Here is a 23,296-nt window from a genome sequence, read left to right on the forward strand (position 1 = left end):
GCCATGGCCAAACATATTAAAATAAATTTTAATAAAATGAAAGGGTCAAGTAGAAAACCCATTGGGGGGGGAGAATCAGCATCACAGCAGTTCATTGTTAGAGATGACTGTGTTGCTAGTGATTTTATAAGTAAGTCCCTTTCTTCTGAAAAAAATGAAAGAATATGTTTCATATTGCTGCACACAACTGCTAGCATTATAGAGGGGCTGAAATTTTCATTCTGTTGAAGAAGAACTGGAGACTTAGGCCAGGAGGGCTGTCCAGGATCACAGAGTCAGTAACACACGGAACTGCCTTTTAATCCCCTGGGACAGGAGCGGAAACTTTGCTTTCCCCTCTCTCCCTAGCCTGACAGATGCTCTGCAGGAGGCACTCTGCCTCCATTTCCCTGTAGTATAAATGGGATAAGTGGTCTGCCTGAGGGCACTGCCTGACCTTCAGGAGGAGGCAAGGTGGTCTTTTTAAATTAACAAACCTAGGACTTTATAGGGGTTTGCAGGCTGGTTGTAATTAGATATACAGCATTTAATTGCTTCTTCCTTTCATTTTCCTTGTAAAGATGGATTTAAAGCAGGCATTTGTGGTTATTAATGTCCATTGTCCTCATCCTCTTCTCCTGTCCTATATACTGACCCAGTCCTCCCCTACATTTAGGACTTAGGCCAGTGACACTGACCATCTCAGCTACAGGAGGACTATATGCTGCTTTCATAGTGAGTACAGACTGTATTGAGGTTGTATTCACCTCCACCTCACCCAGTGATTGTAATGGGCATACCACTGCCGGAGGCCGTCATCATTCCCCCACATCCATGCTGCTACTGTGGCTATTTCACTACAAAGCGTCTTTTCTTTTCCCTTTAACTCAAAATTGAACCTCTTTTGGAGGCAGCCTTAGAGATGGATAAATAAAACTAATAACTGTGTTTCTAGAATCTAATGGATGTAGTTTGCACTGAGATATATACTATTTTCCTCTTTACCCCCAAACCGTAATTACATTGTTTCACAAGAAGTCGGTAACTTCCTGACATGGCACTTTATCTTCTCATGACGTTAACCTGTGTTGGATTAGAATGATTTAGAGCCATTTGAATCATAACTGCATTGCTTCATGACTTAAGGTACAGTCACCATGAAGCTTTGAGTTGCATCTGCCCTAATAGATTGTATTGTGATCTGATTTTTGTTACTAGCCTTTGACTTTTAATTACAGTTCTTGTAATAATTGCGTAGAGGTCAACTTTTAATTGGATTAGTGGCAAAAGGAGAGTTGGAAGTGGTGTTGAATGACATTGTGGTATCTGCCTTGAGGTGGAGTGTTTAAGATCCATCATCTTTTCTGAGTGGTCAGTAAGTTGCAGTGGATCTAAATTGTCATTGCCTATCGAAAAACTTGTGAACCATCTCCCTCTACTGCCCTCCCCTCCCCCCATTTCCCTGCCCTTAGAAGTACTTAGATGTTCTTACCTAGTTGTACTATGTTAATGTAAATGATAAAGTAACTGATAATCCTTTTTTAAGTTGCATTATTTAGTAAGAAAATAATTGAGATTTAATCTCCTTGATCTTTAGCTTTATTTTTGTTCTGAGTCCAGGTCATAGAGTTTTGGGGATGTTTGGACAGAAATAAATAGAATGAAGAAAAAAAAAAAAGAATGTGTCTCTGTCTTCTGGAGATCCTTCAATATCATATTCTTATTTCTTTTTGTAATTCCTGCTTTGTACCAGATAGACGTGGCTTTAGACTTTTCAGTATTCATATTTAACAGACTAGAAGTGATTCGGCATGAGAATCATTTCAGTGCAGAAATCCTCAAGATTTACACTGTGCTTTTAAGAATCGCCCGAGGAACTTACTGAAAATGCAGATGCCCGGGTTGATTCCCAAGGATGGTGTCCCAGAATCTACATGCTTAGCCCACATCCTGGGTGATTTGAGGGCAAACGGTAGAGAGAAACTGTGCTGGAGTTCTGAGCTCCCAGAGAGTAAAGAGACATAAATATCCTTCAGCCTTGGGCACTATCCCAACCCTTACATAGTACTTAAATAAAAATGTCCAATTACAGTACAAGTTTTTTTTATTAAGAACATGCCTACCTATTATTCTGATGTTATATGATGTTGAACTGTCGACCCAGATGGGAATGGTTCTTGTATCAAGTCTACGACTATAAGATAAACCCAAGTTTAAGGACCTGGTTTTTGTTCTGTCCTGTTTAGTGGCCTTCGTAACCGCTAATTAATGTTTTTTTCCTTTCCCTATCGTTCTATATAGAGAAAGGCGGTAAAGAAACTACCTCACTGGGAATGTCATCATTACCAACTTCAGATGGCTTTAACCATCAAGCCCATCCTTCAGGACAGAGACCTGAGATTGGTAGTCCTCCAAGTCTTGCTCACTCTGTCTCTGCCTCAGTCTGCCCTTTCAAGCCCAGTGACCCAGACAGCATTGAACCTAAAGCTGTGAAGGCTGTGAAGGCTTTGAAGGCTTCAGCTGAATTCCAGATAACCTTTGAAAGGAAAGAACAGCTTCCTCTCCAGGATCCTTCTGATTGTGCTTCTTCAGCAGACAATGCTCCAGCAAACCAGACTCCAGCTATCCCTTTGCAGAATTCCCTCAAAGAAGCCATTGTTGCAGATAATCTAGAGAAATCTGCTGAAGGAAGCACCCAAGGCCTCAAATCTCATCTCCACACAAGACAGGAAGCTAGTTTATCTGTCACAACTACTAGGATGCAAGAGCCACAGAGGCTTATAGGTGAAAAGGGTTGGCATCCCGAATATCAGGACCCAAGTCAAGTGAATGGCCTTCAGCAGCACGAAGAACCAAGGAATGAACAGCATGAGGTTGTACAGCAGAACGCTCCGCATGACCCAGAACATCTGTGTAACACAGGGGACTTGGAACTTCTTGGAGAAAGGCAACAGAATCAACCAAAAAGTGTTGGTTTGGAAACTGCAGTGAGAGGAGACAGGCAGCAGCAGGATGTGGACCTTCCTGGTACAGAGAAAAATATTCTCCCTTACGGATGCTTTGGCTGCTCAAGTTCAGAAACATTTATGGAAGTAGATACAGTTGAACAGTCCCTAGTTGCTGTGCTTAATTCAGCAGGCGGTCAGAATACCTCTGTCAGGAACATCAGTGCATCTGATCTCACCGTAGATAATCCCTTAATGGAAGTAGAAACATCGAAATGTAACCCTTCCTCTGAATTTTTGAGTAATCCCACTTCCACTCAGAATTTACAGCTTCCAGAAAGTAGTGTTGAAATGTCTGGAACAAATAAAGAATATGGGAATCACCCCTCCTCTTTAAGTCTCTGTGGCACTTGTCAGCCCTCTGTAGAGTCAGCAGAGGAATCTTGCTCATCTATAACGGCAGCCTTGAAGGAACTTCATGAGCTTTTGGTCATTAGTAGTAAACCAGCGTTAGAAAATACATCTGAAGAAGTTACCTGTCGGTCAGAGATAGTAACTGAGGGCCAAACAGATGTTAAGGACCTTTCTGAAAGATGGACCCAAAGTGAGCATCTTACAGCTGCTCAGAATGAGCAGTGTTCACAAGTCTCCTTCCATCAGGCCACATCTGTATCAGTGAAGACAGAAGAATTAACAGACACTTCAACTGATGCTGGAACAGAAGATGTAGAAAATATTACCTCCAGCGGTCCAGGTGATGGCCTGTTAGTGGATAAGGAAAATGTCCCCAGGTCTAGGGAATCAGTAAACGAGAGCAGTTTAGTCACTCTAGACTCAGCTAAAACGTCTAATCAACCACACTGCACCTTAGGTGTAGAAATTTCACCCGGACTTTTAGCAGATGAGAAGGGTGCACTCAACCAGACTTCTGAGCAAACGGAGTCCTTGTCATCCAGCTTCATACTGGTTAAAGATTTGGGTCAGGGCACACAGAATCCAGTGACAAACAGGCCTGAGACCAGAGAAAATGTCTGTCCTGAAGCTGCAGGGCTACGTCAAGAATTTGAACCACCTACCAGCCATCCATCATCAAGTCCTTCCTTTCTTGCACCGTTAATTTTTCCTGCTGCAGACATTGACCGGATTCTTCGGGCCGGCTTTACCTTGCAGGAAGCTCTTGGGGCTTTGCATCGAGTTGGTGGAAATGCAGACCTTGCACTTCTTGTTTTGCTAGCAAAGAACATTGTAGTTCCTACATAACCATGGAAAAGGGGTCTAGACCATACTCCATTCCCTTAAGAGAAAGCTCTATATATTCACACACACACACACACATGCACACGTACACACTCACCACATAGACAGTGTATGTAGAAACCTGCAAGCAGAATGTTGAGCCAGATTTTTTTTAAAGATTTTTTTCGGCCAAAGTAATTTATGATCTATTGTCTGATGAATTTGTCTATTTGTTAAAATTTGGGCCTTTTTTAATGTCTTGGCAGTATGTGCACACAAAAGCTTTTTATTATCATTAAGATGATGTCTTCTGGAATAAAATTGATGGTTTTGTGTATAGCATAACATTTTAGAATGAGTGAATGCTTTAAAGCAGAAGCCATGAGAAATCCCACCACCCATGCAGCTAAAAACAGATCGACTTCTTATTTTGGCTGTGTCTACTATAAGCAAAGTATGGCTTGTTGACTCAATTTTCAGTTTACAAACTTGATCACATGGTCTGGTGTTTGGAATCATACTTAGTGCTCTGTGTATTATGATTCATCAGTTGTAACAGAAAATTGAATATTTGAAGATTGTCTCCGAGAGTGATATGTTTTTATTCATGTGTTAGGATTTGACATTTCAGTGGGATGATTTAGGAGGGTTTAAAACCTGGGCTGCTTTTGTACATTTACGGGCTGCTGCATGGAATGAGAAGTATCTGGAGTGGGATACTGTGAGGAAATTAACATTAGAGTGAAACTTGGTGCTACTCAGATTAAAAACAAGAAAGGAAAAATTCCATTAGCAAATGTCATGGCCATGCTTCAAGAGCTGTGAGCGAAAAATAAGGGCCTAAACACTGGAACTGACTAGAGATTGGGTTTAGTAGCATCTCACTGATCACATCTCGACCCTTACTAACTAATGATGAGTTTCTGTTCAGCTACTGGGTTGCTTGCCAGCAGTTTATTTCCTTTCTAAACTTTTCTTCTAGGAAGTTATTCTAAAGCTCAGTCTGAGCTATGATCTGAGTGACCTATTCAAGTGTGATCCCCTTGTCCCTGCTTCATCTTGGTGCTTGGAATGGTCAGGCTGTTTGGTGAGTGTCTCTTCATAGCAGTGGAAATAGTTATTGACGTTTCTGACTCAAGTGGCCTTGGTAGCGTTTTCCATCCCTTTTCTTTCCTCAGGAGTTTTCTTTTTTTAAGAAAGATTCATCACAGTTGTGTTTACCATGTCAAGTTAGCGTGGGGCATAGTATATAGACGTATTTATTGTGGCCTTTTTTCTTATGAGGACTAGCCCTTGGAAATCACTGTCCTGTGGGCCCCACTGTGCAATAATTCTACTGGGTAGATTTTAGATACTTTTTTTTTTTTTTTTTTTCCTGGAAAATAAACTCTCTTCTGTACCTAGCAGGAATCTGAAATCTTGCTTTTATTGAAAAGAATTTTGAGAATGATAATTCCCAATTCCAGGTTTATAGTTTGCAGTGTGTTCGAAACAGAAGTTTCAAAAGGGTGATTTGTGAACTTTTAACGTGAAGTGATTTTTGTCTGAAGTCTTACGCTCTTTGAAAGCTTATTCTTTGCATCAAAATTCACGTCATTGAGCACAATCAGAATGGAGGCTCATATCTCAGGAGTTTTTTAAATTTTAATTTGGGGGCACTTAGACATTTCTCCTCTACCCTCTTCCATGTTCTTTCTCATCGCCGTGCTGTGTGTATGTGTGTTAGGAGACGTGAGTGTTATAGTGGAAAGTCCCATAGATTCATCATGATCCTCTGGAGTTAGGGAACGGTTGACAGAAGGAGTTGTACTTTACTGTTTTCAGGAGGGCCCTCAGAACAGCAGGTCAGCCAGATTGTCTTGAGTGTCCTTTTGGACAATCATGTGCTGTAGACTCTTACGTGCCCTACACCAAAGATGCAAGATGCACTAGGAAACTGCTATAGGATTTCTGTCAACTGACTCTTAGAGCTGTGACTATAATTAAGTAGTGGTGCTATGATTGAAGCAAAATTTAGTAGCAATGCAATGGGCCCCTGTATTTGCTTTATGGGTGCGATTGGGAATTTATTCTAAGCTTATGAACCTTGAGGGTCACAACGTGGGGTGGGTGTGGGGTAGGGGGACTTATCAGTGACAATAGACTCCTCCCAAAAGGCCCTCTGTACGCAGATGGGCCTCATTGTTTTCTGTAGGAGCGGTTTCTCTGAGCACTGCTCAGAGGCTTGGCCACTGGATTTTCACAAATGTGTGGATTTGGGAGTCAGTCCCAGGTGGGATATAGAATATCAATCTGTAAAAGATGTCATTACAATAGCTTTTATTGTATGTATATGTATATTTATTTCTAGGAGAAAATTGGATAGGCCTATAGATGTACACGTATTCTTATTAGGAATACTTTGAATGAGCTTAACCCACTTGCCAAATATCCTTGTCCTTTTTCATCATTTATCTTTCAGCTTATAATTGCTTTTGATTTTTTAAATTTTCCTGTCCGTCGTCTGTATGAAAGTAAAGTTGTTGACACTGTCAGGATTTTGAATCATTTTTAAATTTAGCAATTCTAAAAACAAAAGGAATTAAGGAACATGACACTAGTGAACCTTCATTGTCACTTTTTATTCCTTTCAAAGTGTAGAAATTAGAGATTAACTCCACCAAGAATAAGATAAAATCATTGTGAACTCCTCTTGTTGCCAGCAGAACTGATACTGGCCAGCCATAACTATTTATGGACAGCTTTTTGGTCAGCACCTGCTTCCAAGGGTGGTGTCTGCTTATTCACCAAAGAGAAGATTGTCCTGTATGACTTCTGCAGTTTCCTTAAGTTGATTCCTGTCTGTAAGAATGTGCTTGGTGATCAGACATCTATGCTGAGGCTACTATAGATTTTGCCACTGCAGCTGGTAAGAATTATTTCCGCTTGTACCTCTTTAGGCTTCCGGATATCAGCCAGTAGCCTTCATCCCACAGTTTGGGCTTTAGCCATTAACGTGTAAAGATTACCAGTTGCCTGGCAAAGGGAACTAGATAGATAGTGTATGTGAAAACTATCCGGCCTTGCAATCTGTAAAATTTTCCAGAGCTCCTTGTCTCCATAAAAGGGGAGAACATACCATGTGTTTTTTCCAAAGCATTTCTCCTGTAAGAGTTAAACGGAAAGATATGTGAGACTTTATGTCATTGACTTTATGGTAACCAGTTAAGGTGGAATCTGCCTATTCTTAGCACAACTTTCTATCTCTAGTAAAAGCCATAAAAATTTAATTGGTTTAACTGTCAGCTCGTGTGTATATATACATGTATGATTGATTGACAGATATTCCACAGTTAATTTTACATAGATTAAAAAGCAAACAATTTTTATATATCTACAGATAAAATACTCAGTTATGGTGGCTTTTATCCCACCATGTATATAGAAAATAGCCTTGCAAGTCACATGCCAGAAGAGTTGCAGTACATTCTGACTTCCTTTTCCTACCTGTGTGGCACCCGAAGTGATCGAGCAAGCAGGATAATTGAACTGCTACATGTTTCAGATTTGTTACGGCTGGTAACGTACCATAAGAGAAGGTCACTGGCTTGTGCATTTTCCAGCACCAATGCCAAAAAGCCGGATTTCTCCTTTGGATTTGGTGATTCAGTATAGTCTGTGGCCGAACTAGAGAAACAGAGTTCTCAAGAGTTCCCCATCCACAAAAATGAATGTAACCTTTCACATTAGGGGATTCCATAAAATAAAAATAGGTTTCTTTCTAAAAGATTGAAAAATGTCAACTCCTCAGCAAAGTAAATTCAAAACGTGTCCTTGAGAACCAGAAATGCAAAATCATGGCTCAACTTCTCTACCTTAATGGTCCCTCAGTAGACATTACTAGGCGTTCCCTTGTGACTCAATGGGTTAAGGACCCAGCATTGTCACTGCAGCAGCTTGGGTAACTGCCACCGCCCAGGTTCAGTCCCTGGCCTTTCCACATGCTGAGAAGGGCCACATGTGATTGGTGATCAGGGGCAGCCAAAAAAACCCCACCAAAACAGAACTTAGAGGGGAGCTTTTAATGTGCTTGATTTTCTCTTGTGCCTTAGCTTCTCCAAATAGCAGAGGCATCAAATTTGGGTAGGGAATAAAGGTGGAAATACGGAAGGGAAAGTCTGAAAGCAGCCCTCTTACAGATTTGCGTGGTCCTGAGGCTCACCTTTATGCATCTGAATAGGACTCTGTATTGTCTTCAAGACTCAAGAGTCTTGAGTGTGAGTCTTTGAATAAGAATTCATTATCTGTTCATCAGACATTTAAGTGCCTGTGTGCCAGGTATTGGTGAGCGCTGGGCATGCAGGGTGACTGAAGCAGATTGGGAGCCTGCCCTTGCGAAGCTTTCAGTCTAGTAAGGTGACATGAAACAAATTTTAGCTTCAAGAACACGATTTTATTTTTGTCTATTAGCATCATTTATTTTAAAAGTCATACTGGGATGATTTGGTTCAAGGTCAAAGAAAACTGGGAAAATCGGGCTCAGAAGGGAATTAGGTGCTATGAGCCTAAAACTGCTCTTAAAATATGTTCTTAAAGAAATTGGAGAAGCCAACAAAAAATATTCTAACATTTGGTAGAAATACTTGAAGAGCTCAGGTACTCAGAAATCAAGTTACACCATTGGCAGAGGTGGGAGGAGGGAGATGGGCAGCAAGGAAGTGCAGGTACATAAGGAAGATAACCTCAATATGCACTGGTGACAGTCGACTTTTCCTTCCATCAGGGCTTCCTTGCAGAGCAGAGAAGCGGAATGCTGCTGCATCCTTCCCACACCCTGTTTGAGCAGGCTGCACTGGGGTACTAACCATCTGGGCCACCAGGACTAGCAGAGGATTCTGGAGAATTTGTTGTTTTAAAGCAGCTGAGTGCAAGATGTGAAAATAGGAATCTAGAGCAGAAAATGTAGCAAGCTGTGGTTCTTGGACTGGATGGTGGGCAGAATTTATTTATAAGAAGATTCAAGTCTTTACCAAATCTTACAGGACAGTTCCATCAAAACCTGTCATTTAAAACGTCACCACATGTGTAGTAATCCTGAAGGATACAGGTAGGATTTCTGGACCTTGACTGCTAGTGACTTCCAAAATTTACAATTAGAAACGCAGATTTATCGGGCAGTCGGTAATCTAGACCCTCTAGGGGCTGTAAAAGGTGAGAGGCGATAGCAGATGATAAGTCTTAGAGCACAGTCTTTCAGAATGAAATCTACAGAGAAAAATGGTTCAAGGGTATAGGAGTTAGAGGACCTTTCTTTTAACTTTAAAAAGTTAAGCAAACTATAGAAGACCTGGGGGTGGGGGTGGAATACAAAATTAGAATAATTTTTTACAGAATGGTGTTTCTTTTCGTATGTACCATAAGGTCTTCATTAGCTGACTCGGGGAAGAGGCATGCCGGGATGTTGTTTCCTGGGAAGACACATGACTACGATTTTGTTTACCAGAAGTTTGTTTTATGTACAGCCTTGAATGATGCATCTGTGGCTTAAAGCAAGGTAGATGTTTGTACTTCGCTATCAGAGGCAGTGACATCAGTTTTTTTCTAGATTCCTTTGGTCAAAGATTACCTGATGCTGATCAGACTTCTTTTCTTTCCCAGAAGGCACCACAGCTTTGATTTCATCCCACCCATCAGAGGCCTTTCCCTCTGAATGATTCTGTTTCCATTCTCTATTCTGATCATCCTTTTGAAGTAGTTCTGGTGATATACTCAGATTAATTCAACATAACTGACTGCATTTGCATTTTAACTGTGCCTATAATGAATATTGATTTGCTCATTTTTATTCAAAATCTCATCTCCATGGCAAGTTGGGGTAATGGCCTTTGCACTCAAGTAAGGTTTGTTTACCAGTTTTGTAGCCATATTTGGCAAATCTTAGCAAATAGAAACCCCTCTTTCCCCCCTTATTTGTTCTTGCAATTGTTCTTTTATTGCTTTCCTGGTTTTTCTTTAAGCTTTGAGACTACTGCATCTTAAAAGAACTAGGCTAATTGGCAAAATAGGCTTGCCAATAGCTCATTCACTCCCATAATGCTTTGGTTTTGAGAGTTGGGAAAACTCTGAGAACTTAAGGGAACCAAACTCAGGAATCCCACAGTTGGTTGCATTGTGCCATTGCTTTAGGGGCTGGACATAGGACCTGTCTGCAGCTGAGTGAACTAGATGCTTTTGGGTTTGAGTTTTTGTCACATACTGAAATGTAAGTCAGCCCTAAGTAATCAGAACACTTTATTTTATTTTTCTTTTTTAATAGGAACTTTCTGAAGAAAAAGTGATGTGTAAAACATTTGATATTTAAGACAATAAAGTTTTTATCATAAGACTCTTGTTCGATTAGTTTCTTTTAAGTTAAGGTGGGTTGGTTACTTAGCATTGTCCTTGTCTCTGTCCCCCTGCCTTTCAAGTAACTTACCCCAGCGCTGTAACTTGTGGCCATAAACCTAAACCCCAGTCCTACGGGGTCCCTAAGCAGGTAGTCACCTCCAGATAATCACTGCTGGAGGACAGCCATCTGCTGCTGTGAAGTGTGTGCATCTGGTGACGGCACGATCCACTACTGAGCAGTGGATGCGCAGTAACAGGAACCACACTGGTGACAGGGTATCATTGGTTCAGACTAGTCCCCAGAGCCAGGCTGCCTGGGGGTGAGTTCCAGCTTTGGCACCTACAGCTATGCGACTTTGGGCAACTAACCTAACCTTTCTGTGCCTCAGTTTCCTTGTCTGTAAAACGGGGGACTATTCAGATGGTTGTGGGGATTCATGAATACCTTGGATACCCTGGGGTGTTAACCAGTATGGAGTTACTACTTTGTGCATGAGTTTGTGCTGTGGGGCCTTTATTTGAGAGGATTTCAGTGTACATGGATCAGCTAGTATATACAGGGAGTCGTTTAGACAGCTCCCCCTTTCTTCTGTTACCTTTCCTTGCCTATCGGAAAAGAGTGCTGAGAGCAAAGACTACTCGTTGGAGGTAAGAAGTACTAATTATTTGTGCCATTGTTCAGACCTCAGTCTTTTCATAATCCGTTCACTTGAAATGAGAAGCAGGAAGTTGTGAGACATTAGTTATTGGCAGAGAGATTTATGGGTCCTTGACACAAGAGAATCTACTGCACCTTTATTAAAAACAGAAGGAGTTCCTGTTGTGGCTCAGTGGTTAACAAACCTGACTAGTATCCATGAGGACACAGGTTCGATCCCTGGCCTCACTCAGTGGGTTAAGAATCTGGCATTGCTGTGAGCTGTGGTGTAGGTCACAGGCACGGCTTGGATCCTGCATTGCCGTGGCTGTGGTGTAGGCTGGCAGCTGTAGCTCTGATAAAGACTCCTAGTCTGGGAACCTCCATATGCCATGAATGTGGCCCTAAAAAGACAACAACAAACAAAAAAGGACTTTATCAGGGAAATAAATGCATTGAGAAGGTTATGGCAGGAATCTAGCTAGGAGTTGAAAATGTAAGAAAACGGTAGGATATGTGTTTAGAAGTAGAAATACAGAGAAATCAAAAAATCAAGAGTTCAGAGAACAAGAGTTCTAAATTTCAAAATGCAAAGTCAGCAGAGCCTGTTGCCATCTTATGTGAAAGGGCCAAATGATTACCAGACAGCACTGCTTCCCTGTTAAGTGTTCTAATGGGATTAGCCAGCTATGCCAGAGTCCATATCTATGAATTTTGTTATAAAACTTTAGAGCTAGGGTGGCTTTGTTCCTCTTAGAAAGTTACTACATGCTAACATTTCCCCTGTTGGACTCCAGGTATCTGAAGTTTAAGTTCCTGAGCCAGGGGTTCCCATCGTGGCTCAGTGATAAATGCACCCAACTAGTATCCATGAGAATGCAGGTTCCATCCCTGGCCTCGCTCAGTGTTGGCTCGGATCTGGCGTGGCTATGGCCGTGGCATAGGCCTGCAGCTCTGATTTGACCTCTACCCTGGGAACTTCCATAAGCCGTGGGTTTGGCCCTAAAAAAAATGTATTTGAAATCTGATCATTTCTAGAATGCTGGTCAAGGCACCATCGCCTGTCACCTTATGAGCTGCAGTACGTCTCCCTGCTCCTGCCCTTGTCTGTCTACACGATGTCTGGCACAAGAGCCAGCATGACTGGATTGGTAACACCTCTTCTTTTTTTTTTTTTGTCTTTTTTTGTCTTTTGTTGTTGTTGTTGTTGCTATTTCTTGGGCTGCTCCCGCGGCATATGGAGGTTCCCAGGCTAGGGGTCAAATCGGAGCTGTAGCCACCGGCCTATGCCAGAGCCACAGCAACGCGGGATCCGAGCCGGGTCTGCAACCTACACCACAGCTCACGGCAACGCTGGATTGTTAACCCACTGAGCAAGGGCAGGGACCGAACCCGCAACCTCATGGTTCCCAGTCGGATTCGTTAACCACTGCGCCACGACGGGAACTCCGGTAACACCTCTTCTTAAAATCCCTCATTGGGCCCCATTTCGCTGAGGGTAAACACCAAGTCCTTATGTCCCTCTGCCTTCACCTCCTGCCTCCCTCCCACTCTCAGCTGTAAGGCACTCAGACCTCCACATTCCTTGAATTCACCCTCTTCAGGGCCTTCATATTGCTGTTCACTTGGTCTGGAATGTTCTCCCGACCCTCATCCCCGACGCCTGCATGGTTTTTTCCCAATTGCTTCAGGTCTTTTTTTTTTTTTTTTTTTGTCTTTTTGTCTGTTCAGGGCCACACCCACAGCACGTGGAGGTTCCCAGGCTAAGGGTCTAATCAGAGGCTACAGCTGCTGGCCTACTCCAGAGCCCTAGCAAGACCAGATCTGAGCTGCGTCTGCAACCAAAGCTCATGGCGATACCGGATCCTTAACCCACTGAGAGAGGCCAAGGATCGAACCCACAACCTCATGGTTCCTAGTCAGGTTCATTTCCACTGTGCCACAACAGGAACTCCTGCATTTCATTTTGTGTCTTATTTATGTTTCTCCCCTACTAAAACTAGCTCCGTGAGAATAGGGATTTACATCTCCTTTGCACTGCTAGCTCCCAGTGCCTGGAACTTTGCCTGGTGCAGAGTAGGCTCTCAGGTATGGACTGAATTAAATCCATGAACACCGTTACGCTGCCACAGTTTACCATCTCCAAGGCCCGTAAGTGGAGTGATAAACTCTGAGACCCAGCCAGTTCACTGAGGTTAATTTGCATGTTTAGGGATTCTAGCCCAAGACGGCTGTTGACCTTGATTTTAATGCGGATTTTGAGGTAGATGACATTCTGAGGTTATTAAGTTTGCAGGCTTCCAGTTCCCTTGTCATGCAGTGGGTTAAGGATCCAGTATTGTCACTGCAGCAGCTCTGGTCACTGCTGTGGTATGGATTTGATTCCTGGCCCAGGAACTTCCACATGTCATGGACCTGGCCAAAAAAAAATTCTAAGTTTCCAGGCTTCCATGTGAAGCAGTACTTTTTATTATCATTATACCCACATATAAGCCTAATTTGAGACACTGGCAAACAGCACCCTTCTGCTAATGGTTGTATAGACCTGAGCTGTAATTCCTCATCCATCACCTTAGAATAGAAAAGGTCCAGATCAGATGTAAAGAGAAGCAGCCTTGTATTTGACTTTAATTCTTTCTCTATACATTTTTTTTTCTTTTTAGGGCATATGAAAGTTCCCAGGCTAGGGGTTGAATCAGAGCTGCAGCTGCCAGCCATGGCCACAGCCACAGCCATAGTCATGCCAGATCCTTAGCCCACTGGGCGAGGCCAAGGATTGAACCTGCATCCTCATGGATACTAGTGGGGTTCTTAACCTGCTGAACTACACTGGGAATTCCTTATGCTTTTAGGTCTATGGGCAGCTAAAAAAAAATGTCTCCATCCCTACTGAGTTAAAAATTCGGAGTTCCCGTCATGGCACAGAGGTTAACGAATCTCACTAGGAACCATGAGGTTGTGGGTTCAGTCCCTGGCCTCGCTCAGTGGGTTAAGGATCCAGCGTTGCCATGAGCTGTGATGTTGGTCGCAGGTGCGGCTCGGATCTGGTGTTGCTGTGGCTCTGGTGTAGGCCGGTGGCTACAGCTCTGATTGGACCCCTAGCCTGGGATCCTCCACATGGATTTGGCCCTAAAAAGGACAAAAGACGAAAAAAAAAAATCTAAGAATCTTAAAAAAAACAAAACAAAAAGCCCATCCATCCATCTATCTTTGATTTTTCCAGATAGATACAAAGGAAAAAAATTTTTTTTATCAAAAGATGGACATCTGTTTAGTAACTTACACCTCTGTCAGAGGAATGGAGAATCATTGATCTTTTCCTCCGTGTCCAAATCCTTCCAGAATTCAGAAACTCTAAGTGGCCGGAGAGTTATTTGCAGAAGTTACTTAGAGGCCAAAAGGATGTTTCCATGACACTGGGGTCTACACTCATGGGTAGGAGATTCTGGTGCTACCCATTTTCCTTAGAGTTTGATGCTTCACCTGAAAACTGGACTGGACCCTCAAGTTTTGCCTGTTGCCTCCCGTCTCTGGCTACAACTCTCTCCATAAACGTTTCCCATTTTTCTCCCACCCTTTGGACTTGGCATCCTTGAGAAGGAAAACACTTGTCACTTGTCGCTTGTCCTGAGGCCCTGCAAACAGAAGCTAGTGGACTCACTCAATGAAAACGTCAGAGAAATTGTCAAAACAGCTCCGAGTGAAACCATAGCCCTGTGCCCATTTCTGTAAGAGCCACTCTGAAAGTTGACCCCAACACTGATGGCATTATCAGAGGGGCCTTTCAAAAGACTGAAATGACTTTTTCCCCTACACCAGCTCAGTTCTTTCAGGTGGAGCGTAAAGAACAGCTTTGCCAGGCGAAGGAGGCCACAGCAGGCTAATGCCGTCAAAACTGTGCCCTCCCTTGAGAGGGGATAGCACAGGGTTTTATAAGTTTAGCTTAAGAAAGGGGGGGTTGTCTGTAAGCATTAGGGTGCTTGCCTTCTTTCTCCCTTGATAGACCACTTCAAAGTCATCAAGGCTGGAGTCCGGTGGTCCATTGAATGTTTCTGGTGTCTCTGGGGTATACCCACTGGCTTAACAGCCCAGCCTGGAAGCAAATCACTCTTTCTGTTCACATTCCAGAGGAGAGAACTTGTTAATACAGCCACGCCTACCACAAAGGAGGCTGGGAAATATAGTGTAGCCCTGCCTGGCTACAGTGCTTTCCCTGCGGAGAGAGCAGATTTTGGTGGCCAGCTAGAGGCCTCTGCCACGTCGGGGAAGAGCTTTCCCGGCAAAGACCCTCAGATGTGAACACACTAGCGTGTTTAAGAAACAGAAGTTTGAGAGTTCCCATCATGGCTCAGTGAAACAAATCTGACTAGTATCCACGAGGATGCAGGTTCGATCTCTGGCCTCGCTCCATGGATCAAAGGATCCAGTGTTGCCGTGAGCTGTGGTATAGGTTGCAGATGCTGCTCGGATCCTGTGTTGCTGTGGCTGTGGTGCAGGCCAGCAGCTGGAGCTCCAATTCGACTGGTAGCCTGGGAACCTCCATGTGCCACAGATGTGGCCCTAAAAAGACCAAAAAAAAAAAAAAAAAAAAAAAAACCAAAGAAACAAGTTTGGTGGAGAGATGAGTCAGGGAGAGAGGGGAGAGAGGCTGAATCAGGTCGGCTGTGGCCTCGGAGGCCAGAGAAGAGTATGGACGTCATTCCAAATGCTGTGGCCAGAAGCTTTCGGAAGTTTTGAAGCCGGGAGGTGGAATGATATCGGTTTCCACCTGACCTTCTTGCTGACTGGACAACAAAGAAGGAGGAACTAGGTGTTCAACCTTTTAAAATAAAATCATGTAGATTAAAGTCTCCCTGTTTTGTTTGCCCAGTCCTGGAGTCCTAAGTGGTCAGCACTTACGGGCGCTGGGCTTGAGGCTTGAGGCCTGGGAAGCTGGACCATCACCGCTATGTACAGTCAGCCCGCCTCTCTCCCCTTCTCAGACGGCAGCTTCACAAGCCTGGTGGCCAAGGAAGTAGTTACTCCCTCTTCGGCAAATGGGGGAAGGAGAAGAATTCATCCCTTCAACCATCCTCCACTTCTTTCCCACAATCTTACCCAATTACCTTTCAAGGATGTGGCAGGATGAAACCGCCGGACCTTTTTCTTTTTCCTCCCAAAGCAGGACATCCCTTTGGAAAGAAGCGTTAAAGAGACCAGGTAGGCCAGGTCTGTGGTGTCTCCATGACCCTGCTCTCCTTCCCAACTTCTTCCCTCATCTAATGGAATGCAGCAGCGGGAGACTTCGGTGAGGACACTATTTAAAGGAAAAAAAAGAGATCATTTCTCCCATGTCACTGATTTGGAAACTAAGATTTGCCCGAGGCCCTGGAGTGACTCAGTCAAGGCTTTTGACTCTTGATGCCTCAGTCTCATGCGCTTTCCACGTGATCAGTGAAGTCTTGTGCAATAAATGAGTGGGTTTCAATTTCAAGCTTAAATGACTCCCAATAACAGGACTGATAGGCACCTTGTTTTTTCCTTTGCTTTGTTTTTGACAGGCAAGGATAGAGTCCACCTTTGAGCTTCTGGGCAATGTGGCCATGGTCTGCACGTGAACACACCCCCTGCGGCCCCCTCCCTTTTCCTGCGAGCAGTCTTGTGAGACTAAACCGTACCTCACTTCTCCCACCCACTCCCACACCTGCAAAAACCTTAGGAATTTGGTAGGCAGTGAGACCATAAATTCCTCCTACATGTTGTAAAAAGTTGACTCTGACCATCCCCCAATGCGTGAAGATGGAAACAATATGGCAGAAATGCCACCTCCTTGCATCACAGGTACACAGCCAAGTGATAATAACACCTGTTGAAGCTGTCATGTGCCCAAGCCATGAGGAGCCATTTATAGGAAGGTGATATCCGGTAGAAGAAGATGGCTTGCTATTTTAACAGCAGGGAGGAATCTTGAAGCTAGTTCGTTTCCACTTTAGGCCGAATGGATTCTCAGGAGCTGGCATTGCATCAGACAGGTTGGGGCTTATAGACGCCTAGCCTGGGTGTGGTGAGAAAGGAGTTCACCAAAGCTATTAGACTGGTCATTCACGCCAGCTTTCCTCCTGCTTGCCACAAACACCTTTGGAGACCAAGCTATTTCTTCCCGAATTCAAAGTAACCTTTCTTCTGCCTTCAGCCTTTTCTCTACCCCTCCAGTGACTGTAACCTTGAGCCCAACCTGTCATTCTGTCCTCTGTCCGGCTCCACAGAGATTGTTATCTCTTATTTTCCTAAATTCAGTACTCTTAAGCAAATACCCTGAGTTTAGACATTTTGCTTCTTAAAGAGTTAGACCAAGCCCCTAAGAGGCTCACCTCCTAGAATAGTGTAAAGAAATGTAAAGGGATCCTTGGCTTAGAAAAGGGTGCAAATGGTTTGGGGGCTCCACCGTTTGCTCTATGATTTTAAGCAGATTATCCTCCGCCCTCAATTTCTTCATCTGTACAGGAATTGTTGCTTGAGGATGCAGTGAGACAAACGTATGTAAAGCACTTACGTCAGCTCATGGCACGTAGTCAGCACTCAACACTTCGCAGCAGCATCGTTGTGGATATTAAGAATTCTTGCCCTTGATCCTGGGGTGGTAACAGAATGCAGCAATCTCTTTCTCCTTCCTTTTCCTGACACGTATTTTGTCCCCTTATCCAGTCATATGAGAATGAAACACTGCCACCATATTGGGTCTCTTGGGGAAACTGAAGGATGGGGAGGTATCTTTTTGGTGTGTATAGAGTGGGATCCCTCTAAGATAAGTTGTATAATCCGTGTTTCAGAATCAGGTGCTGGGCTGAGTAGGACTGGGAGGCTGAGGGAGGGGTAGCCTGAGCAGAGAAGAGGGAAAACTGGGGACCTATAGTTGAGAATTGAGGTATCTTAAGACTAAAAAGGGTGACGATCATTTCACAACACATACACATTTTTTTCATGTTTTTTATAACGATTTTTATTTTTTCTGTCATAGTTGGTATAGTGTTCTGTGAGTTTTCTACTCTACAGCAAAGTGACCCAGTCACACACACCCACACATATACATACATTCTTTCTCTCACATTATCCTCCATGATGCTCCATCACAAGTGACTAGTTCCCAGTGCTATACAGCAGGATCTCATTGCTTATCCATTCCAAAGGCAATAGTCTGCATTTATTAACCCCAAATTCCCAGTCCATCCCAATCCCTTGCCTTCTCCTTTGGCAACCATAAGTCTATTCTCCAAATCCATGAGTTTCTTTTCTGTGGAAAGGTTCATTTGTGCTATCCGATTCTAGATATGAGTGATATCATATGGTATTTTTCTTTCTCTTTCTGACTTCACTCAGTATGAGACTCTCTAGTTCCATTCATGTTGCTGTAAATGGCATTATTTTGTTCTTTTTCGTGGCTGAGTAGTGTTCCATCGTATACCACATCTTCTTAATCCATTCATCTGTCGATGTACATTTAGGTTGTTTCCATGTCTTGGCTATTGTGAATAGTGCCGCAATGAACACATGGGTACATGTGTCTTTTTCAAGGAAATTTTGTCCAGATATATGTCTGAGGGTGGGATTGCTGGGTCATGTGGTAGTTCTATATTTAGTTTTTGGAGGAACCTCCGTATAGTTTTCCATAATGGTTGTACCAATTTACATTCCCACCGACAGTGCAGGAGGGTTCCCTTTTCCACACCATCTCCAGCATTTGTTATTTGTGGACACATACACATATTGAATCATTATGTTGTATACCTGAAACTAATGTTATATGTCAACTCTAAAAAAGTAGAAAATATAAATACAATGACTATATATTGACATTTTAGAAGCATAAAAAGGAGGAATCAATGAATGTATCCGGAATACATTTATTTGGGGACCAAATGAGTAAGTGAGCCAGGTAGGAGACTGAAAACTCCAAGTGTAGGTGGCTTCAAAACATGGTAAATTGGAAAGGAATCCACTAGGAACCATGAGGTTGCGGGTTTGATCCCTGGCCTCACTTAGTGGGTTAAGGATCCGGCATTGCAGCATTGCCGTGAACTGTGGTATAGGTCGCAGATGGGGCTCAGATCCTGCCTTGCTGTGGCTGTAGTGTAGGCCGGCAGCTGTAGCTCCGACTCCACTCGTAGCCTGGGAACTTCCATATGCCATGGGTGTGGCTCTAAAAAGCAACCCCCCCCCCAAAACAAAACAAACAAAAAAAAAACATGAACGAAACCCCACATGGTGAACTGGGGAAGGGAGTAGGGGAGGGAGGAGAAGGGGAATTGTCACCGGTGGGTTTCAGGGCCAAGGGGGCCCTTAGGATCTGTGAAGAAGCAGGAAAAGGGTGGGAAGGGGCAGGGCATTAGGACTGAAGGTGAGGGAGGGGCACCGAGGATCCGACGTGGCCTGAAAGTTTAGGACTGGGCGGGGAGGGTGGGAAACCCAGGAGTGGAGGGGCTGGGTCCTCTGGGCTGGCCGGCGAGGTCTGTGGGCAGGTCCGGGTGGGGCTGTCTCCAGGCTGCCAAAAGCCGGGGGGCCTGGGTCTCTAGGTTGAGAGCCAGGGCCCGAGCATCGAGGGGGGGCCTCGGGGCTAAGGAAGGGCAGGGCACAGGTGGAGCCTGGGCCGAGGGGTCTCCAGCTCCCCGGGATCTGAGGGGGGCCTCCGGGGGCCCCGGTCGGGGGAGGGGGCTCCCGGGTCTCGAGGAGGGCTGCGGGACCTGGGTCTGTGGGCGACCGGAGGCCCGAGGTCTGGGGGCCCCAGGGGGGTCTCCGGGGCCCGGGGGCTCCAGGGTCCCGGCTCGCAGGGCGCTGGCGCGGCGCGGCGCGGGCGTCCCAGCCCGACCGCCGGCCTTGGCGCCGCCCCGCCTGACATCAGTTCCTGCCGCCGCCGCTGCCGCTGCCGCCGCCGCCGCCGCCGCCGCGCACAGCCCGCGGCCTCCTTCCCCGCCGGCCGAGCTCCGGAGCCGCCGGGCCGCGGCGGAGCGAGGGGCCGGGCGAGGCGAGGGCCGGGCGGCGGGCGCCGGGCCCCGCGGCCGGCACGACGGAGCCCCCGCACGGCCGGCGGCAGCGGTTGGCGGCGGCCCCGGGGCCCCGGCGCGGGAAGCGGCGGCGGCGGGGTGGCGGTGGCGGCGGCGCCATGGAGCCGAGGGAGGTGAAGGACCGGATCCTGGAGAACATCTCGCTGTCGGTGAAGAAGGTGAGCGCGGCCTGCCCTCCCTGACTCCGGCCCCGGCCCAACCCGGCCCGCCTTGCCGGGGCCCCCGACCCCATCCAGCGCCCCTTCCTTCCCTCGGGTCGCTCGCCCAGGCCGGGGGTCCCTCCTGTCACGGGGGCTCGGGACTCCGCCCTTCCCCTCCTCGACCCGGGAGACCGGGAGCTGCCAGGACCCCGGGGCCGATGCAGGGGAGGCCGGGTGGCTCACGTGAGCGCCGCTGCGTCCGAGCTATTTTTAAAGAACTAAGTTGAGGTCAGCATCCTGGGAGCTTTCACGGGCCAGCCCGGGGGCCCTGCGTCACTTAGAGGGGCCGCCACCCGCCAGTGCCCCCCTCTCTGTGGGAAGCAGCAGAAACGCCCTGCGAGGGCCCCACCTGCCGCACATCCCTGGGCAGCATCACTGCATCCTCCATCTCCCCTGGGCTTGCGCCTCCGTCTCCGGAGTCGACAGTCTGAGTGAGGGCCCTTGATAAGCAGCTTCCAGTCTTCCCAGTTCTGGATGACATTGCCTCCGATCCTGGGGAGTTCCTTGAATAATCTTGCCCAAGGATGGCAGTTTTGAAGAGGCTTATTTCAGCAGTTTGAGAACCCAAAGTACCTTGCGTTTTGGACCATGACCTGTGGGACTAAGTGACGCCCGGGAGTGGGGGGCACCCTGCAGTAGAGATGGTGTCTCCATTCCAGATAGAGGAAAAATATTACCTATGGAGGGTATGTACTTGTCTGTACGAGGGAGTCAGTTGATTTGAGAAAGGGTCAGAGAAGGTAGAATTAAGATTTCCTTAAAACCAAACCAGAATGGACAATCATTTGAGGAATATTGTTGGATTGTTTTCCTCATTGGAATTCCTGGTTCAGCTGATAGTCTCAGAAACTGGGGGCGGTGGTGAGGGGATGACTTGAGGGGTGAGGGGAGGTGCCTCAGAGTAGTTTAATCAATCAATTCACCAAAACCCAAATGAAGAGAATTAAATCAATCATTGTATTTAAATAGCCCTATTGGAGTTCCCGTCGTGGCGCAGTGGTTAACGAATCCGACTAGGAACCATGAGGTTGAGGGTTCGATCCCTGCCTTTGCTCAGTGGGTTAACGATCCGGCGTTGCCGTGAGCTGTGGTGTAGGTTGCAGGCACGGCTTGGATCCAGCATTGCTGTGGCTCTGGCGTAGGCCGGCAGCTACAGCTCCAAATGGACCCCTAGCCTGGGAACCTCCACATGCCGCGGGAGCGGCCCAAGAAATAGCAAAAAAAAAAAAAAAAAAAAAAAGTTTAAAAAAAAAAAAAATAGCCCTATTTATTACCCCAATTAAATTCGTCAAAAGCAACATTAGGCAAGCAACTTTTTCCTTTCATAAAGACCAGTGTGGCTTAAAAAGAATAGTAGATGCAAATACCTTTACTAAAACGTTCCTCTAAAAGCAACATTGCAGGCATCCAAAAGTTTCGTTTTGTTTTCCTGAGCTTCGCTAATGCAATAGAATATTGTTTTTGCTTACTCGAGTGTAGGATGAGCGAAGGCTTTAAAAAATAATACATCTTTGGTACTGGAAGAGAAAAGAAGACTGATTCTTTTCTAACCTGGCTTGATTTTGCCTTCAGGTAGGCCACGCATTTTGTCTTTGGACTTCCAATTTATAAGTAAAATGGGGAAAGTTCAGTTAGAAAAGGGGTAGGCATGGACACTCTGTCCTGTGTGTAAGGTCAGATCTTTTGAAGGCGGCGATCCACGCTGTCAATCAGGCTGCCCTTTATGAAGGGGTCGGATGTGCCCGTCAGGATTCTGACCACTGCATGCGTTTGGACAGGCACGCTTTATCGAGCTGTCGTATATAAATCGCACACTGGAAACTGGAAACCCATCCCTGGGTGCATCACAACAAGAGGCGTGGTAGGTGTCAAGGTTAAGAACAGGGATTCTGGAGTCTGGCTGCTTGGGTTCAATCCCTGCCCTGCTAGTGAATAACCCTGTAACGCTGGGTAGCTTCTTCCATGCCTCACTTCTGAGGGGATGAAATGAGGGTCGTCGTGAAGATTTAATGAGAGCATGTATGTGTTTAGCACAGTGCTCAACCCTATCTTAATAAGCTCTCTTCGTCTGTTTGGACTGCTGTAACAAACCGTCATAGACTGGGTGGCTTGTAAACAATATACATTTATTTGTCACTTGTGAACAATATGCATTTATTTGTCACTGTTCTGGAGGCTGGAAGCCTGGAAATACGTGGGAAATGAAATGAAACCTGAGTCCAGGAAATGAAACCTGAGGCCAACATGGTTGGGTTCTGGTGAGGGCTGCTGACTGCTCTGAGTCCTCCCATGGGGAAGGGGTGAGGGAGCTCTCCTGGGTCTCTTATATAAGGGCACTAATCCCATTCATGAGGGCTCCACCCTCATGACCTAAGCACCTTCCACAGGCCCCACCTCCTAACACCATCACATGGGGGTTAGGATTTCAGCATATGAATTGGGGGAGGACAAAAACGTCCAGTCTGTAGCATAAAGTGGTCTCTTTTTCTCTTCATGGTGGAGCCAGTTCCCACTTTTACATTGTCGGAAGGTGGCTAAAGGCCTCACCACCTAAACATTGTCACACACCCTTTGGACTTGTTACCCACTTCCTTTTTATGTTGTGTTTTGGAGGCCTGTTTTTTGATTCTAGCATCACGAAGGGCATTTGTTTTCAGAATCAGAGTATCTATCTATCTGCTTCTACCAGGAATCAGTTCTGCTACAATAGTAGGCTTTGAGGGCTGGCAGCCTTGGGGTCAGATTTGTCCTTCAACTCCAGTCTCACCTAAATTTGTTATATGGTGCCTTAAAAATTGCTTTGCTTTGGCGTTCCCATCGTGGCTCAGTGGTTAATGAATCCGACTAGGAACCTTGAGTTTGCAGGTTCGATCCTTGGCCTTGCTCAGTGGGCTA

The 23,296-nt window shown here is 45.5% G+C and overlaps 3 protein-coding genes across 9 annotated transcripts in view; all 3 read left to right on the plus strand.

Annotated features, from left to right (window-relative positions):
- DDI2 (DDI proteasomal shuttling factor 2) overlaps positions 1-4,743 on the plus strand; it is a 40,344-nt gene extending 35,601 nt beyond the window's left edge. For all 4 annotated transcript variants that reach the window (XM_084962902.1, XM_084962900.1, XM_084962901.1 and 1 more), the window contains one exon: positions 2,281-4,743. The gene's annotated coding sequence lies outside the window, so the exon portion shown is untranslated. The remainder of the gene's footprint in view (positions 1-2,280) is intronic.
- RSC1A1 (regulator of solute carriers 1) lies at positions 2,178-4,515 on the plus strand. Its single transcript, NM_001434889.2, is given in 1 exon segment — positions 2,178-4,515. A coding segment is annotated over 1 exon segment (1,872 nt). The 5' UTR covers positions 2,178-2,312; the 3' UTR covers positions 4,185-4,515.
- A 15,324-nt stretch (positions 4,744-20,067) lies between the features above and the next one.
- Positions 20,068-23,296, plus strand: part of PLEKHM2 (pleckstrin homology and RUN domain containing M2) — a 43,870-nt gene continuing 40,641 nt past the window's right edge. For 2 of the 4 annotated variants that reach the window (XM_021095385.2, XM_084962904.1), the window contains exon 1: positions 20,068-20,359. In XM_021095385.2, coding sequence (XP_020951044.2) covers positions 20,300-20,359 — 60 coding nt within the window. In that variant the 5' untranslated portion in view covers positions 20,068-20,299. The remainder of the gene's footprint in view (positions 20,360-23,296) is intronic. The other 2 variants (XM_021095386.2, XM_021095387.2) reach the window with 1 other exon arrangement.

Source organism: Sus scrofa, chromosome 6 (assembly GCF_054392235.1).
Source record: "Sus scrofa isolate SSC_HxYL_T2T_F1_AM1 chromosome 6, Sscrofa_HxYL_maternal_Yorkshire_Landrace_v2.0, whole genome shotgun sequence".
Classification (NCBI taxonomy): domain Eukaryota; kingdom Metazoa; phylum Chordata; class Mammalia; order Artiodactyla; family Suidae; genus Sus; species Sus scrofa.